Here is a 20,314-nt window from a genome sequence, read left to right as displayed (position 1 = left end):
ACCTCCCCTGGCTAATACCACGAAGGGCGTTGGATTATATCCGATAGATGCTGCATATGCTCTTAGGGATACAACCGCCAGAATCGATTTTCAATTACTGGAAGGGACACACTTGCAGACCGGTTTCGTGCTATTTGGCCTCTCGTCAGGGCATGGTAGTGGCATATTCCATAATAAAAAATCGAATTCCTTTCAGGGTATTATTACTCGAACTAGGCTGGAGCGAACGACAAACAACATATTTGTCATCGCCCCATCTGGTAATCGAGGTACTAACAAACGCATATCCGAATTTGCCCAATTCCTCGTATAGGAAAAGAAATATTTTCACAGTGGGCATACTTCTTGTAGATAATTTGAATATATGTGAAAAATATTCTTTTCTATTCTAAAAATATTTTGCGCGAAAAGCAATGATCTCAAATTATTTTTCAGACTGCGAGTAGAAAATATGGAAAGACAACTAGCTAATTTGACGGGATTGGTTCAGAAAGCCCTTACTCAACCTACTGCTACCCATCTACAGGTCCCAGGAAGAGAGAATTACAGAGGTATTTATTTTTAAATATATATTTTATGTGCTTGCGATTGTTATCTGCACTGGTACCATACCAAGCATACATTTTAGTAACAGAATCGACACAAATCAGAGAATCATTAAAAATACTTCCACATTCCAGTAAATCACTTTATTTTATGGTTGGAATACATGTCACGGCAAGAGAAACACCCTGCAATATAGAAAACAACTTAGATATCCCCTAACTTTTAATCAAACAATGATGTTATTTCTACAGCTTCGATATCTGGTTCCTTCCTAGTTATTTTGATGCGATAACAAAAAATCTGCAACAGTTCTATGGTGAATGGTCCTGTGAAGTACCAAGCAGTAGTTTTCGTACGAATCGATTTGTTTCTGTATGAGCCAAGGTGTTTCTGAACATTTCTTCCTGCGATTTCTCAACTAGGGGTACAGATGAATTTTATTATCAAAACAAGATAAATATTTGACGAAGGGTTCCTGAAAACATCAATGAACTAGTTTATTTTTGTTGCTAAGTGAATTTTTGGATCATTAGCACTCATCAGACATAACGATCTAATGATTTCCATTGCACTCGTCAACATCAAGTCTATTTTTACCTCAATTTCTATTCGTTGCATGCCTACTCCACTTGTCGAATATAAAATATCCACTGAATGAGATCTACATTGTGATTTGTACTTAAAAGGTTTACAAAACCGTGTCATGGGTTTCGCTATACGATAGCTTACCCAAGCAGTGCCGTAAGCACATCGGATCCTGCTTGAGAGACAGATATTGTATAGCCAAACACGTAGCGTGAGTTTGTAAACCATTCACAGAGATATTCAAATTGAATCTCATTAGTGAATTTTGATATGGGTTTTACATCAAGCAATGATCAGTTTCATTCAACTGCAGCATTATTTTAGAACATCTTTGCTCTAAATGTACCGTCACCGGTACAAATTCTAATTTCGATACATCTTTGTACCAATTCCAGGATGTCTGTACTCTGCATTTTTCTGCTTCTCAGGTGAGAAACAGCATTATGAACTGTAGAACACATAGCAAGTCGTTTATACTTCGGAAGGTGACGTTTAAGTTTGATATTTGTCAATTTTATTCGTTTCATTTCCCATCCCCTTCAAGTTTTCTTCGATTGTTGGAATGTCTGTTTTGAGACTTACGCTTCAGACTTACAAAGTTGGTCTGACAAAATTTTCAGCATTTTCTAGTAGAATCGTTTTCAGTATATTTTTATAATCACGATCCGGAGTCATTTGAAAGAGTTTCATTCCTTCACCCATATCTCTGATATTATACATCATTGAATCATTGCCACTGTGAAATTCTTTGATGAATAATCATCTTCAATGGGCATAAGTTCTGCTAATTTCAGCATGAGATCTGATAGAACTATGTGGCCAATCAAAATAGACCAATGCCAATGCCATTTAGCAAAGTATTAGATGAAAGATTATATGGTGCATTCCAGTTAAAACGAGCTACCCTGAATGACTTTTGGTACAATGATTTTCAGGAAATATAAAAAAACACGTCGACAATAATATATAGGGGAACACATTTTGACATATTCACATTTGATGTCACTTTCCCTATCGCACCCCCAGAGCAAGTTACCCATTTTTTGTAATGGATCACCCTATATTGTTTCGCATTATAAGGTGCTCCACGATGAGCAGATTTCAACAAAGTATAAAACATATGGTCAGAAGCTTATGGTTCTGGAGCTACAAATCATTTGAGTTGAAAACGAGCCACTCTGTATAACTTTTGAAACAATGATTTGCAGGAAACATAAAAAACGAAACAAACAATCACAGGAGACCACATTTACAAATATTCATTCAAATATGGAAGCAACAAATCAGAAAAAGAGATTTTTTAATAATTTTCGAATCAAAATCTGATGACTGTATAATGAGAAGAAAAAAATTTTCTAGAGTGAATGTTCAAAAACGTTTCCACCAACGTCCATACAATGGTACAAACGAGCTTTTATTGCCGCCGTCACATGGTTGAGAATCTCGGGAATTATTTTTCTGCAATGCCTCATGATATTCTCTCTCAAATCTTCCAATGTTGTTGGTTCTATCTCATAGACTTTATACTTGAAATGACCCCATAGAAGGAAATCTACAGAAGTGAGATCCGGAGACCTTGGTGGCCATTTTGTAGGACCTCTTCTGCCAATCCAGCGACCAGGAAAATGATCATTTAAAAATTGTAGCACTGGAGCTGCATAATGAGAAGGTGCACCATCCTGTTGAAAAACTATTTCGTTGTCGAATAAATTTGTATCCTCCTCAATCGTTCTATGGATGCACGGTATTATTCGATTCTCCAACATATCGAAATATTCATCACTAGTCAAATTATTATCGATAAAAGAAAGTCCTATGATGTGGTCACCTAAAATTCCTGACCAAACATTCAGTTTTTGAAGTCATTGGGTATGAACTTGACGGTATAAATGAGGATTCGTATCACCCCAATATCGACAATTTTGCCAATTCACATCTCCATTCAAACTAAATGTACATTCAACCGAAAAACTAATTTTATACAAGAAATTCTGATGCAAGTTGATCCGTTCAGTGGGACCTTCGTTCAATTCATGAACTCATATGGATGAAATTTGTACTTATGAAGGATCCTGAAAACATTTGTAAGATTGATTCCTGATTCTCGAGATAACTTAGTAAGAGATTGCGAATTTTCCATTAGTCCAACGTGCCGTAAAACTGCAGTACAATTAGCTTAATCGATGATAACTTCTGAACGGTTGTGCTTCTTATTCTTAACAGATCCAGTTTTGATAAATTTGTTCAATAATTTCCTAACGTATTTGTGTCGTACATTTCTTCCTGGATAATCATCATTGAATATTGACCCAAATCTGGAACAATTTTATAGTAATAATGTGAATGATTCTATCACATCATTTCTTGAATTGACATTGATCACCGAAAATGAATTATTGACCTTCATGTCACAAATAAAAAGTAGATCAAAAGAAATAGATAATCTCGATAATTTTCTTTTAAATCTCTGTTGTCCACCTATAGTGCCCGTTATTTTACATATTATAAACTTTCGCTTGGAGAAGAAAGTTTTCACAAGTACGTGAAAGCAGTCTATCGTGGTACCAATACCCAAAATTAAAAAACCTAAGGATTTCAAAGACTTGCGTCCTATAAGTCTTCTTCCATTTCTTTCTAAACTTCTGGAAAAGGATATTTGTAGTATTCTTATGTTTGTATCGATATCCGCCTCATGAATTAAATGTTGTACCCGCTATCACAATTCCAATTACAATTTTAGGTCCTTTGTTATTATTTTCTTTTGTTTTTCATCTTTTTATTTATTTTTTTGTAAGGTGTATCTGTATCTGTAGAGTAGGGAGGGTGAGTGTAAGCCCACGCTCTTAGGCCACATGTGACCCATTGTACATCCTCCCGAGGAGTTGTCCTCCTAGGTCGTCGTCCATCCTGTCCTTTCCAGGAAGGTGGACAGGTCGCTGGGAGACATCTCCTTTATATCGGCAGGTGTAGGCCAAGACTCGCCGAACACACAATAAGAGAGTAAGGTGTAAGAGTAAGGTGTAAGAGGAAGAATGAACTCTATTCAATCTTGTATCCTATTGACAAATTCGTATTTTGTTTCTCTCCATATTGTATCATGTTATTTCAGCTGTCAATATTATTATGAAGGCAGCAGCTCCAGTCCTATCTCCATTCTGGTAGTACAAAGTCACTATTTCAATTCATTCTCGAAGCTTATAAACCATTGCTTCTGAACTTTTCACAAAAACACCAATTGTAACTTCATCTGGTAGGTAATCGTTATTGTGTAATGAGACAAATATAAAATGAAGAGAATATCGAATTCAAACTCAACTAGGCAAAATAAGACTTCTTCGAATTATACTTCATAAAAACACCTATGAAACCTGTGTAACAGATTGTACAGAAGTTCATTCAGGGTAGCTCGTCTTCAACTCAAATAATTTGTAGCTTCCGAACCATAAGCTTCAGATCATATTTTTTATACTTTCTTGAAGTCTGATGAAGCATCTGATAATGTGAAACAATATAGGTTGATGCATTTAAAAAAATTGTTGACATGCTCTGGAAGTGCGATAGGAGAAGTAACATCAAATCTGAATATGTCAAAATGTGTCTTCCTGTATTGTATGATTGACGTGTTTTTTTATTTTTCCTGCAAATCGTTGTACCAACATTTATTCAGGGTGACTCATTTCAAATGCCCTGTATAATGAAGGTAACATCAAAGGTGACACTCCAAAACATTATTATCCACTAGGAACGTTTTTCTGAACATAAAAAAGACTGTATAAACCAGGTACTTTCGAATCATACTATTTCATTATGTTGCTGTTGAAGAAATTATATGTTAGTAGAAAAATTGTTTGAATAAACTTCCATAAATGAATAATAATCGATCATGCCTACCATCTCAGTAACACAAATTCATACCTTTTTTGACTGCTAAGGCTTCTAGAGCTACAGCCCAGTGGTTGATATTGGCTCAAGAAAGTCATTCATTTGGATATTCATGATTCAATCTGCGGAGCCAAAATCAACCAATCCCCTTAAATGTTTGAGATGTTGAAATACAACCAATGTTGCAAGCCTGTATATAGTGTATTGCTAACTTCACCTTCGTTTGTACTCTGCAGGCGATGAGTTCGATAAGAACTCCAGTTCCAGTTCTGCATCTCTACCAGGTTTGTATTCACTCAGCTTTTGATTTGCTTATTTTCTCAACACTACACCTTGCATGTATTTTGTCACTTATTTTTATACAGTGTTCAGAAAGAAAGGCAAACTTTAAACCATACGAGTGAGTCATTTGAGTTAAAATGACTCAAATCTAACAAAACATATAAATTTTACTGTAACAAAAATAAATTTAACTAGATAATACATAACATTTAAATGAACAGTTCAAAAATAACTTTACAAAACTCGTTTCCTCCTTCTCATAAAATAGGATGTATGCATCTCCACTCACAAGCGATTTTGGTGAAATTGGTGACACTTGTGAATCATTGTATTCGTGCCACGTGCCAGTATAAAGATGTCTGCAGAATGCTGTATAATGTCCGCTATAGGTAGACCCACTGTGATTCGAAAGTGCATATAAATTATAGCGACAAGGAGTCACATTATCTGCTGCATAATTGTTCATATCTAATCCATCTAGAGGAAATTCGATGGTAACATTTAACTTGCCTCTAAATCTTTCTGTTAGAAAAAATACTTCTATATGAACACTGAATTAATTATACAGAAGATACTTTTCTCTACTCAGTTTGTATTTCAAACATTCGTTGTGTATTAAAAGTATTTAAGTTTAAATATTTAATATAAAGTATTTGATTCGAAAGAATTTTTTCTTTCGTATAATTCAATGTTTATATGAAAGTAGCTGTTTCAGGAGGACTTTCTTTCAGTTTGTGTCTGAAAGTTACTTCTTTGCATGATCTACACATCCATGTATAGAGTTACTTCCTTCCTTTCTTTGGAAGACTCCCTCATCCTTCTTTTTTTTTGTATCAAGATGGAGTAGTGGAAAGCCAAAAACTTTCTTTCCTAGAAATATTAGTATTGATATCTTTCATGTACTCATTCTTTTCAAATATTCCAGTAACCATCTCGTATTGGATAAACTTTGGATTACACTGTTCATGAAACAGGTGTTGCCAATATTTTTCAACGCATTAAGCCCAAGGCTTTTGACTGAGGAACGTATTACTGATCTAATTGAGTTGTAGCTGTTGGTGATACGTTTGCCACCGCTGTTCTCTTTCCATTAATCACGGATGCAATATTTCTTCCCATCATTGGACCAACGGAATGAGGAATTTGAAGTCAATTTTCTTGAAACTGAATCAGATATATTCATGGTGGTTTTTTCGAATTTGGGAGAGAAAGATATTTCCAGAACTTGCATCCTCTGCATCTTTTGGGACAATTGGGAAGTGATCAATCCGCTTACTCCATTTTGCGATGTTCATAGGAAATTTTGATTTAATTTGTGGGTTCAGGAATATTTCATCTGAATTTTGAGTAGGCGGAAGAGTACCCAATATCGATGTGGCATTACCCCTTTGAATGTTAACAGGTTGTTTTGAAATACTAGATTATAACATAGGTTGAATAATAAGTGAAGCGTATATATACATACATTGTACAAATAGAAACAAATGGAAAAATGAAAGTGAAATAATAATTCAAAAAAATTTAAACATGCTATTTTGCGTTACAACTACTATTAATCACAATCGTATTCGAAATATATTGGCCTGTTCTTGATAATTCGCAACTATACAAAGATCACTTGGGCAATTTTCCCTCTTCCCCTCCCCTTCTTTGATTCATTTTGTCAGAGTGCCGTAGCCTGTTTTCTCAACTGAGATCATGTATCATGGATCTTTGCGCTGACCTGTTAGAATTTCTTTGTCGCCCAACATATGGACAGCTACCTTAAACTTCCTTCGAAACCAGGGTTCTTCCTTGTGAATGGTCAGCTTCGGACCATTGAATCCAAACATGCTTCCCGCTATAGGACTGTCACCAATCCTAAGGTATTTGGTGAATGCAATTTTTATTATTGTCCCTATTTGATGACTTCAACAGAGGGTGTTCCACAATTCTTTTTAATCCATTCGTTAGTTCTTCAATGTGAAGAAGAGATAGCTCTAACTACTGTTTTCTGCAGGACATTATATCATAGCAACACTCTTTTCTATTAGTTTTTTGAAAAAAATGTGGTTCAGTTCTCTATTAAATATGTTCTTCGTGTCACAGAGATTGTTGGCAGGATTCTTCTCTTAGTTGAATGATGTATTTTTTTTCAACTACGCAGTTGGAGGTGACGGCATTTCTGAATTAACTCATTTTGATGTATTCCCAGAGCAAAAAGTTGAGGTTGTTTGATCTGGTGGTCTTGATGGCTGTTCATTAGGTTTTTTCCTTCTTATTGAAGAATGAAATGAATTTAACAGGATAATGATCATCTACAGTGTGACCCACTTGAAAGCGGAACACCTTCCTGAAATTTGCATCTTTTGTCCGATTTCAAAGAACTTAATTCTAAATTGTAGAGCTCAAAAAACTATACTTTCGGTTCACCATACTGTTATGGAAGTTCATCAGGATATCTGTTATGAAATTCTCTGGCAACTTTTCTTGCCGAAAGAGAATTATCTCCAACAAGGCGCACAAGTTCAATTTTATCTCATCACTAAACTAATTCCTACCGCTTTACAAAATATTTTACTAATCGAACATACTCTGTCGTTACTCTTTCAATACAGTTTTTGGCAGCAGCATTAATAATCAACAAAAGTCCTTTGTTTCCAGTACCAAATGAAAAGTGCGCTGTTTTGGATATCCGCATGGTGTTTCACGACCAACTCACCGAAATTCAAAAACCATTTGAGAGGTGTGCAGTTAACATTCTATCATGATACAGTGTCAATGTTGATTCGAGCACAGAATTATTGATATTGAATATTTTTTGATGAAATTTGATATACCACCATTTGAGAGAGTGCCCAGTCCAACGGTGATTTTGAATTCTTCCTAAAAATGTCGCTTATACGATTTCTGGTATTTTAACTCATGAAATTCGTCGCAGGCCTTGGTTTTTGATGAAAGAAAATAACATTTGGTCCGAAAGTATAGTTTTTTGAGTTCTACAATTCAAAATTGGGTTGTTCAAAATCGGAGGAAAGATTATAAATTTGAGGAGGTCTTCAACTGTTGAAAAACGTAGGATAATTCCGTATCAACTTCCAAATGATCAAATGAAAGGAACAAGCTCGTGAATCAATATACATATTTTGCTGAATACAGATATGAAGAAAATAATATGTAATTTTACTTGTCACTTCAATTTCTCACAATATGAGCCAAATCTCGAATAATAATTGCTTCGTATTACATTCATTCGCCAAAAAACAATATTTTCAACTCATGGTCATCATTTGGTTCTTTATCTATCAACTCCAGGTGTATCTCAGGGATTTTATCCTATACGTTTCAATTTCTGTACCTTGCATCGAATTCGACAAATTTCTGGGGGTGCATTCAGTTTCAATTGAAAAAAAAATATCTTAAATGAAACCAGCGATGAATGTGTTGGAAATGAAAATATTTGAAGATGAATTGAGCGAAAATTGAAATCATCCTTTTCCACTGGAAATTTGAAATTTATTTTCCGATAAACTGTTTCCCCATTGGAGTTATAGAAATGACATGAAGTTTGCCTTTTGTTCTCATTGGAGAGTGATGATAAATAATAACGAAGATTACTCCCAATACATGATCATTAATCTGACAATACTTAGATTTTTACTATTCCATTGGTTTACTATTACTCGTATTTTATTTAATGAAATTAGCTTTTCTTGATTTTGCGACAGTGAACAAAACAAAATTAAAAAACACATAATTTATATATGTTGGCAGATGACTCATATCTTCGATCAGACAGCAAAGCGCCCAAATTGGGCAAGAGTGGCTGTCGTAAGTTCTGTTCATTTTTAAGCATGTATTTTGATGAATGCCTTCTATATGTGAAACTAACAATTGTGAAAATGAATTGCCTTTTCCGTGATTCCCAATAAAATACAAAGCAATTCATTGTTCTTGGTTATCATAAATCATCAATGGAATTGATCAAGTTTGAGTTGTTGTTTGCGAAATCATACAAAAGTTAGTAATAATACCGGAGCGGATAATGGAGTAGGATGAAGAGAAAAATATCAGTAAAAGTAATAATCTCAGGACTCCATATCGGAAGTGACATGAAATTCTATGAAATCGAATGAGTGATGAAGAAGGAAATATTTGATTAAGGGGATACCAGTGGTACCATATCGCACTATTCCCCCTTCAAGTCAGCAGGACCTGACGGTATAAGACCAGCACTACTTCAATGGAGATTGGATATTCTTATGCCGCACCTGGTTGGAATATTCACAGCCTCTCTGGCTCTAAGGTATATTCCCAGTGGAGAGAAGTACGAATAGTATTTATACCCAAACCAGGTAGGATGGGCTACATACACCTTACCAAAAGCATTCCGACCAATTAGTCTCACATCGTTCTTTTTAAAAACTATGGAGAGGTTGTGTGAGCGGTATATAAGAGATGAAGTACTAGTTTACAACGCACTTCATCCAAATCAGCAGGTCAGTCGGTAGCCAAGCGGTTCGGCGTGGGTGATTTGTTCATTCACTCGAATTGACTGCCGTGTTGGTCGGCGGTTCAAGCCCTAGTCTGAACGATCGATCTTCACTTGCTATCGTCCAACCTGTGTTAGGAATCACACGTTAAAAGGTAAGACCTCGTTAATCCTTAGCTCACACAAGTTTCGACTTCTGAGGGTTGTCGTACGTAGGGGTGCGACAGCTGGTTAATGGAAAGACAGATTTTAAACAGATTTTTTTTAAACAGATATATACTCCGGAAGGTCTATTGATTCAGCCCTCCACCATGTGGTTTGCAGAATCGAAATAGATCATTGGGTATATTTATAGATATCGAGGGGACGTTTGATAAAACAACCTTTCCAACAATTACCCAGCAACTACACTCCAGGAATGTACCTCTGGTAGTAGGAGATTGGATACTCAAGATGATCTCTAGTAGAGCAATAAGTATCAATGTAGAAGAAATCACTGTGAGAGAACTGGTCACTAGGGGATGTCCAGAGGAAGGGGTCTTAACACCCCTTCTTTAGAACATAAGTCTGGATGCCTTGATTAATCACCTCGAAGATAATGGATTCTACGCAATTGCATATACAGATGACATTGTTATCTTGCAGACCGGCAAATTTGTGAACACACTGTGCAGTAGAGTAGAGCACAGGATGGGTTCAAATTGATAGAAACATGGTGTGAAAACCGGTCACTGTCGATTAATGCCAAGAACACTGAGGTGTTCTTTTTCACCAGGAAAAGAAGATTATCGGGCTTGAAACATCCTGAAATCTTGAAAAGCAAACTAAATTTCTCTGCTCTACTCAACTACAGAGTAGAGCAAAAAGAGCGTATGTGGCTTATGATCAATTTCGGAGGACAGTGGGACGCGCATGGGGTCTTTGACCCCCTGTGGTCATCTGGGTCGACACTACAATAATGACACCTATGTTAACGTACGGAGCCATTGCATGGGGACTGAAAGTTCTACAAGCAACGGTCATCCAGAAATTATATCAAATACAACGAGTGGCTTGTTTGAACAACACAGGAGACATGAGAACAATACCAACTGCGGAAGTGGAATCAATTACTGGTCTGACTTCTCTAGACCTGTACGTTAAGAAGGTTGCGTTGATAGTCATATTACGATTGCGAACGGATGGTATAAACCTTGAAGTAGGAATGGATGTGGAGTGTATTCCAGATCACTAAGCCTAAGGAATGAGTGAGGAATGGAAAAAAATACCAGCGTGGTTCAATCAGAACTGGCTGGTTTCTCAATCGCCACAAAAGAAATAACCAGGAAACGAATTTCTGGCAAAAACATAACAATCTGCACTGATAGCAGACAAGTCCAATGAGCCTTGAACAGACAACGTGTTACCTCAGGGCTAGTACTACAGTGTCACCAAGACTTAGCCAAAGCCTCGATAGATATTATTCTGAGGTAGGTTAAAAGGCACGACAGGAGTAACGGTAATCGCATTGCCGACTCTTTAGCCACGGAAGCGGGTTAACTAAGAATTTAAGGACCCAGTGACAAATACGACCTGATGACTTCGACAATTGTGGAACTAGCCAAACGTCATGCTCAATCCATAAAAAGATTGGATGGAATCAAAGGATGCAGTCTTGCCCAGGGGCGACCCTGGGAAGCTGGTGCCGAAGAAATATCTGGCGATGACCACATATGCCGATCTACCGATATGAAGGAGATGTCTCCTAGTGACCTTTCCACCTTCCTGGAAGGAACAGGATGGACGATGACCTAGGAGGACAACTCCTCGGGAGGATGTACAATGGGTCACATGTGGCCTAATTGCTGTAGGCCTACACTCACCCTCCCTACTCTACAGACACAGAGATATCAGTGGTACCTCTTGTAGAGTGCAATTATGGCACTGTAATGCTCTCCTAGAGTACTGGAATATCCAAACATACAGTTTATATGGATCTTATTATGGAAATGCTCCCCGATAGATGTAATAAACCGCATTCAGTGTATGATCTCACTGTACATTTGTTTGAATATCTCAACGTGCTCACATGAATGGTGAGGTTGTCGATGCTGCCTAGTTAAGTTAAAAACGAAATACGAAAGCGATGAGTTTCGATTTGTTGTGACGCTACAATTATGAATTCACAACGTTCCCAAATGTTCTCAGTTACATTTTCAGTATCAACATCTTCAGTCAAAATAGCGTTGGACAGAAATAACAAAATTAAAATCGATATTTGATAGTTTTCATAAATACCAACTCGATACCATGAATGAACAACATATTATATATATTAGACTTGATTCGTTTGAACCAACTTTCAAATCAATTCCATAGGTCGATAACCAAAATGCTTAATTAAAATTTTGAATCGTCATAAATGAATGCATGGCCATAATTTTTTTGCATATAACTTGCATCTGTTGCATAATATTTGGTCAGCTACTATATACTGATGTATATAGGACTACATCAGTTATTTGGGTGTGTTTCAAATTTCCAGCAATGTAAATGATCCTCAGACATTTTAAAATTTTATTCAACCAAGTATGACTTGCTCTGGATTTGAATACACCCAAATTAAAAGTAATACTCTGTCTCAATCCATTTTCCATATCTGAAGGCAACTTTCTCTGCTCATGATTGTAGACCCTCGAAATTTTCGTTATTTCCAAAAAATGAAAAAGTATATGATTTTTAGATAAATCGGTGTCTTTTGAGAAATCGGTTTCATTCAGTGATGAGCCCCCAGATATGAACTCCCCGAAACAGCATAGTCCGCAACATGCAGGTAAGATATTTTCATTAATTGATACTACTACATTTGTTATTTAGAGATACTCTGTATAAAATTCAGAATAAAGTTGTAGCTGAAAAATTCAGCGATTGATTCAATTAAATTGCATATTCATGACAGGTTATCCCTTAGAAAAAACCCATTAGAAGTCACGTGACTATTGAGCATTTAAAATAAACATCATTATATTACGTCACCGATTGAGTTGAAGAAGGCGTACAATCATTGAAAGCTTTTGTTCAATTTCTGAATCACAAACAGGATCATCTAACTCAACTATCATGTATGATTTTTCAGAGATAAAGAGCCAAGAAAATTATGCATGCAGAAAGTAGAATCACTTTCTGTGTTTCACTTCTTAACCCTTATGAAGATGTGTGAATCATGCATAGAAGTTTTTTCTAGATACTTTCATGTAAACGTTGAATTCATGATGAAAATAAAAACTTCCGAAACATGTATTTCTATATGAACATTGAATTACACAAAAATCGCTTTCTCCCATTCATTTTGTATTGCAAACATTCGTTGTGGAATTGAGTCAGATATCATTCATATGAACGCTGCACAACATAATAAATGAAAGAGGTATAAAATTTCATCTGAGAACCATATTTTAAGACCAGTCATCAACAATAAACAACTTCTTTGGATGGCTCATAGTTTGGTAAAATGTGAAACTGAGTGAAACTGATCTCCATGACAATTGTTTCCATGGAACACTGTCATCCTTAATGGCGGACATCGATGTTTCGGAAGAAAGTATTTGTCTCACTACCACTTCAGCACCTATCTGGACAATATATTTCTCCCATGAACTAATTTCTCCTAAACGAAAAGCCCTTTTCGCTTTGTTTTTGATCACGACGACGGCAAGAAAAATGTAGCTGTAATTTTTTGTTATTTACTTTACTAGACTATTGATGTTGGGGGTGATCAAGGGATGACTATAGAGATCTATAATTCTCATTCTATGCTCTGAAGTCGCCAGAATTATTAATAAAGAGTTAAAAATAATACGAAAGAAGCTTTGAAGTTTCTAGTATTTCGGTTCAACCCTGCTGGATACCAAAGAAACCTAAGCTAGGCAGAACAAGTAGAAAGTATAAGTCAATGTTTTGACTTCGTTCCTTCTTGAGAGCCAAAAAAAGTAGTTTTTGTAAAACCCCACTTACAGTGCCATCGGAGATATTTTAGAATATATACTTTTTGAATATTTAAGTAACGTAGACGGCAAGGATGTACCTTTCCTTCTGGAATAATTAATCAGGCCAAGGAATCGAGCAAATACATAAATGTCAGTATATAAGTAGTAGAGGACCTGAAACATGTTCACGGACAATATGACATTGAAGTATGTTTTCGACGCAAACTTCATATTTCAAGTTACAAACAATGAATGGACACTCAGGAAAGACCCAGATCATAGCTCATACCTGAGCCATGAACCAGATGTATGGAAACCAACATGATAAGTACGGAGTCTAATCGGCAAAACCCCCATGAAAGAACTGTCGAAGAAAAGAACTAAAAATTGTATTCCAGCAGAGCATGATGAAGAAAGTAGGTTTAAGAAAAACTGTGAAAGATCAAAGACATCTTGTCTTATTTCATACAAATGTGAAGCACTAGACCACAAGAGGCAAGAAATTTATGAACAAGCCAAATTATATCCAAATTAAACATCCAACAGGAGACTAGTAGGATGACTGAAATGGGCGTCATGAAAAGATGGAATGGAATGAAAAATAGGCTCAAGAGGATTTAGAGACTGAGAAAATGTCAGATACTTCCGAATAGTAAAGAAGACTTTTCTGAATGGAACCTTGCAGTGTTGATGTTCTTGTTCCTTGGACATAAGTCCAGTAAAGAAGACACTTTTCCAAATGTAAACTTGCAGTGTTGATATTCTTGTTCCTTGGACATGAGTCATCAGGTTCTGCAGGGTTGTTGTTCACCTCAGTATTGTTCGATGATGGAAGCACACCAACTCAAAGTTACTTCTGATCTGATTACAGACTAACATATTGAAATTCATGATTATCATGACGTATCAACTGCCTCTAATAAATTGAGATCAACTTTTCTTTCCTACTTTTCTACTTTTCCTTTCTATTTTCTACTATGACGTTCATCCTAATCACAGTATATTCATTACTATAAATATTTCAGTTTTATCCAGGGTATCTCTGAGCTTGCTAGTTTGTTTTGTATTCTGCTGTTGATTTTTGAACCCATTTAAATAGATTGAGTGTTCATATCGAAAGTGTATTCTTTTTCATATGCAGGATAATAACTTTGACAATCATATAGTACTGAAATTCATCAATGTTTTCTTTACCCATACCTGCTTTCAATTCATAATCATACCAGGTTCATTACTCATGTCATTACATGTTTCGAGTATTCAGCCTGTAAAAGCTGTGGTGATGAAGATTTTTCGTCATTTCCTGACTTGAAAGTCAATAAAAGCTGCTCCTTAGTATAACGATAGTTTCCACTATGCTTCATTTTTACTGCTGAAAAATAAAAAACTACTGTGAAGAAGTTGTAGAATACACAGAGTGCGTTCCATTATTGAAGAAACTACGGAGAGCTGTGATGATCCTAAGGTGGCGCAGAGAATTAATAACTACACTACCCATAACACGAGGTTGGTCATCTTAGTTGAGATCCCATCTAACGGGTGATTTTTCAAGAAGTATAGGATTTGATTTTCGAAACAAAACAACAAATTTGAAAAAATTGAAATGAAATCTTATTGGAATCGATTGAACGATAGATATAATTCAATGGTTAAAGATGATTTCATGCAAATGTTGTCTGCAGCTCCACTTCAGATGGCCCATGCACAAAGTCCAATTTTGGCACACTCTCTCTAACATATCGACCGGTATTTCACGTATAAATGCTTCAATATTGGCTTCCAGAGCGTCAGTCGTTGCTGGTTTATTCCTGTAGACATGAGCCTCAACATGACCCCACAAGAAATAATCCAAAGACGTTAAATCACACGATCTAATTGGGCCATTGTTTCGCGTGCCGTGTGGCATGTGGCACCGTATTGTTGGAATCACATGCCAGGCATGTCTAATTCTTTCATTATGGGCAACAAAAAGTCGTCAATCATCACACGGTAGCGCTCGCCATTCACAGTAACGTTCCGGCTATTGTCGCCTTTGAAAAAGTATGGCCCGATGATACCACCAAACAGTGACTTCTTTGGAATGCATCCGTAGCTATAGCAACGCTTATTGCTGGTATTAACTCCAGATATGGCAATTTTGCTTGTTAACGTATTCATTCAACCAGAAATGAGCCTCGTCGCTGAACACAATTTTTCGATGAGAATGTGGATCTTCCTCCAACTTTGCCAGCGCCCATTCACCAAATGTTAGACGTTGTGGGAGATTGTGTGGCTTCAATTCTTGCACTAGCTGTATCTTATAAGGTTCCACACCCAAATCTTTTCGCAAAATTTTCCACGTAGTTGAGTAACAGAGTCCCAATTGCTGCGAACGACGTCAAATTGACATTTCACGGTCATCACGAACACTGGCGGATACAGTCGCAAGATTTTCTTCGGTCTTCACTTTTCGTATACTGTTGGTGGTTTAATGTCCAATAATGTAAACTGGGGTTCGAAATTTGTTTATAAGCTTCCGAATAGCTCCCTCAGAAGTGAACGATGCACTTTCTTCACCAAGTGGGAATTTTGATAATTCATTCGTAAGTCTATTCATGGTTGAATTTTAGACCAAACTGAACAAGTTTGACAATGATACATGACACGATTCACGCGTGATCTGTTAAAAACAGTGTTACCAAAAATATACCAGCAAAAAATCACTAATGATACGCTAATTGGTGTACTATAAAATATCAACTGAAAAGATAGCTATTTCGTTTATGTTTCGAATATCATCTCCTTGTTAAGCTGTTGAGATATTTCCATGTAGTAATAATTTCTTCATGAAAAAGTACCAGCAATTTGCTAATATGATTCACATAACAACTCTCTCCCCATTTTTCACCATTCCACCCAATGTTCTGCATGTTCATTATTTGTCACTAACTTCCTGATTTTTGCTTCCCTTAGCGGATACTAAACCTGCGAAACCTGCCATTAAGTCTTCAACGCTCCCAAGGACATCATCACAAGGTGAGTTTTTAATCCATCCAATTTGTTACATACTCCAAATTCATTAAATATGAATAAAAAAGAATAAAAAAAGTGAATAATTTTTTTCACCATTTTGAAACTAGAGAACAGAATCCGGGCCTGTCGTGGTATAATGCAACGCGAAATTTTAGACCTTTCAACTGCGATGTGTGTGTGGACTGTCAAGACGAAGATTATGTGTGAGTGGACTGTCAGGACTAAAATTATGTGTAACGTGTGAGTGGACTGTCAGGACGAAGGTTATGTGTGAGTGGACTGTCAGGACTAAGGTTATGTGTAACGTGTGAGTGGACTGTCAAGACGAAGGTTATGTGTGAGTGGACTGTCAGGATGAAGGTTATGTGTGAGTGGACTGTCAGGACGAAGGTTATGTGTGAGTGGACTGTCAGGATGAAGGTTATGTGTGAGTGGACTGTCAGGATAAAGGTTATATGTGAGTGGACTGTCAAGACGAAGGTTATGTGTGAGTGGACTGTCAGGATGAAGGTTATGTGTGAGTGGACTGTCAGGACGAAGGTTATGTGTGAGTGGACTGTCAGGATGAAGGTTATGTGTGAGTGGACTGTCAGGACTAAGGTTATGTGTAACGTGTGAGTGGACTGTCAGGATGAAGGTTATGTGTGAGTGGACTGTCAGGATGAAGGTTATGTGTGAGTGGACTGTCAGGATGAAGGTTATGTGTGAGTGGACTGTCAGGACGAAGGTTATGTGTGAGTGGACTGTCAGGATGAAGGTTATGTGTGAGTGGACTGTCAGGACGAAGGTTATGTGTAACGTGTGAGTGGACTGTCAGGACGAAGGTTATATGTGAGTGGACTGTCAGGACTAAGGTTATGTGTAACGTGTGAGTGGACTGTTAGGACGGAGGTTATGTATGAGTGGACTGTCAGGATAAAGGTTATATGTGAGTGGACTGTCAGGACGAAGGTAATGTGTGAGTGGACTGTCAGGATGAAGGTTATGTGTGAGTGGACTGTCAGGATGAAGGTTATGTGTGAGTGGACTGTCAGGACTAATGTTATATGTAACGTGTGAGTGGACTGTCAGGACGAAGGTTATGTGTTGGTGGACTGTCAGGACTAAGGTTATGTGTAACGTGTGAGTGGACTGTCAAGATGAAGCTTATATTGCAATGTCCAAGCAACAAATGAGAAATCAACCTATGAAAAATGAACTGATAATAATTTAGAAACGACCAGTTGACACTTTGATACTCTACTATTGCCTCTTGTGCATATGAAAATTGAGATGGTCTCCTAAGATGGAAAGTATCTAGTTTCTCTTACTTCATTCGATATAAATACACGTGTATTGAATTGAAAAGCTATGTCCTCACATTATCGATCCTCTGAGCTAGTAGGGTTGAAATATTTACAACTTTCTGGTGGTTAACAGCCGAAGTAAATGAAATAGTTAGGTCCTTAACAGTTTTGCTGACAAGTTCATGCTTACGCATACCCAAATATTCATACACAATCTTTCCAACGTTCCTTTGATATCTTCAGAGCTTCAGTTATCTCGATCAACTTCAATTTGCGGTCATTAAAAAATTTGTCGTGAACTTTTTCGATGTTTTCGTCGGTAACAACCTCTCTGAAGCGTCCACTGCGTGCTTCGTTCTTGATAATGAATCTATTATAAATGGATATTTTCTTGCTGTAAGACAGTTCTAAAAGAGTTGTATTCCGTTACCCTTCGAGAATATCCGAATCAAAAGTTCTCTCAACTTCCATTATTTCATAGAAAATGAATTGAATTTTCTGAAAACAGATTCGAATGTCAACAGTTCCTGGATTGAATCAGGTTTAAAAGCACTACGGCCTCAGAGTTATGAGTAATGTCCATGATATCTAATTGGAAATGAAAATATAGACAAGTTAATCATTTTCTTCGTGTAGGGAGAACTAGTTGGGATGTTGAAATTATTGAATTTTACTCCTTGTCATGATTCATTTTTGAACAATCCAACCCTCCTAATTGAAATTTTATTTCAGAACGGGATCGTCTGAAACCCTGCCCTCCTCCCAAACCATCACCGTCGCTTTCGCCGGGATATGACAGCAGAATCTACAGAGACCTACAACTGACTCCGGAAATGTACAATCAACTCAGAGGTCTTCAGAAGAAAGCCAAAGATCTTCGCGCTGAAATGAGGAATTTGAGGAGGATGTCACAGGCACAGGCACATTCCGTGAAGGAAACCGTACGAGATACTTTTATCAAAATCAGGGCTATGTTGATGGCTGGGGGAGAACAAGTGTGGCAAGCAGGTGAGTCAATATTCGGTAGTGAATTTTCATTTTTCATAACACTGGTCAACAAAATTTTAACCGTTTTTTGTCACATGAAAACTTATATCAAACTTTGAATCTACTAGGGTCACTAACCAATATTGTATCAATGAAAAAAAAATCACGCAACAGGTTTTTGTCTTGACATCAAAGCATATATTTTGGTGAAAATTACAAAAATCAATTATACTCATTATGATGTTCCTAAAAATTTGTCTTCTGCTAGGTTCCTTCTGAGCTTCCAACAATAATCTGCTAGCATTTCTGGGCTCAATTTCCATTGATAACGCTTCTCTATGAAGTGAATGTCCTAATGGAATCTCTTCCCTTCGTCACTCACAGCACCCAAATCTAGATGAGAGTCAAACATACTAATAATGTCAGATGAAGCTTTGGAGTGTAATGTGTCCTAACATAACACTCCAAAGCTTTATCTGACATTATTAGTTCCTCTATCAAGTCTTTGTGTTTTTCGCTTCATGATTTCCTAGGAAATTTTGGACAACAATCACAAAACATTTCCATTTTCTGGCATTTAATTCTCCTTCAGAGCTCTTATCCTCCATAAGTTGTCGTATTTGTGAGCCTACAAATATTCTCCCTTCAATTTTCGCATCGCTGAGTTTGGGTAATTTCTCTTCCAGATATAAAAATCCACTGACATTTTTGTGCATACCTCTTACAATTTTTTTCATCAGACCGAGTGCAACGGTGGTAGAAGTATGTCATCGGTGTTCACTAAAGGTTAATTTTCAACATTATTACGGCCTGGAGTAAGTGACTCACGCTTGAGCCACATTTCATTTCAATAGTGACTTTTTCTGTCTCTGCTGTCCCATTCGCAAATAAAACAGCAAAATTGTGGGTAATCAACATGTAGTCCAAGCAAATAATAAATAACTTTTAAATCGCTACAAATTTTCCAAGCGTGTTCACTGTATTTGATTTTTTCAAGAAGAAATCTTATATTTTCTTCACAAGTCTCTTCCAGCAGAACCATGAGCAACTGGCACCGAAGGGTGTTCATTTCTGTTATGCAGCAACACTGCTGTAGTTTGAGTAGTTTGAGAAGTCAATGAACAATCGCCAGTGACTTGGATCATATTCAAAATTCAATAAATTTATCCCAACATAAATATTATGACAATGAACTAAATCATTTACTATAGAAAAGTAAGCTTTTATTGCATCGTCACAATGTCGAAAATAAGTAACTTTTGAAAGTAAATTTCCAGTCCTTTAATCTAGACCCCAAA

The 20,314-nt window shown here is 36.7% G+C and overlaps 1 protein-coding gene across 1 annotated transcript in view; it reads left to right on the top strand.

Annotated features, from left to right (window-relative positions):
- LOC111508778 (coiled-coil domain-containing protein AGAP005037) overlaps positions 1-20,314 on the top strand; it is a 407,581-nt gene that overhangs the window by 354,679 nt on the left and 32,588 nt on the right. Inside the window, 6 exon segments of the mRNA XM_074169367.1 lie at positions 436-551; positions 5,250-5,297; positions 9,049-9,105; positions 12,489-12,578; positions 16,684-16,746; positions 18,762-19,037. Of these exon segments, the coding sequence (XP_074025468.1) occupies positions 436-551; positions 5,250-5,297; positions 9,049-9,105; positions 12,489-12,578; positions 16,684-16,746; positions 18,762-19,037 (650 nt within the window).

Source organism: Leptinotarsa decemlineata, unplaced genomic scaffold, assembly GCF_025532065.1.
Source record: "Leptinotarsa decemlineata unplaced genomic scaffold, Ldec_3_MD MMD2_P_RNA_scaffold_5, whole genome shotgun sequence".
NCBI lineage: Eukaryota > Metazoa > Arthropoda > Insecta > Coleoptera > Chrysomelidae > Leptinotarsa > Leptinotarsa decemlineata.
The sequence above is the reverse complement of the archived record's forward strand: the minus strand, read 5'-3'. Positions and strand labels throughout refer to the sequence as shown.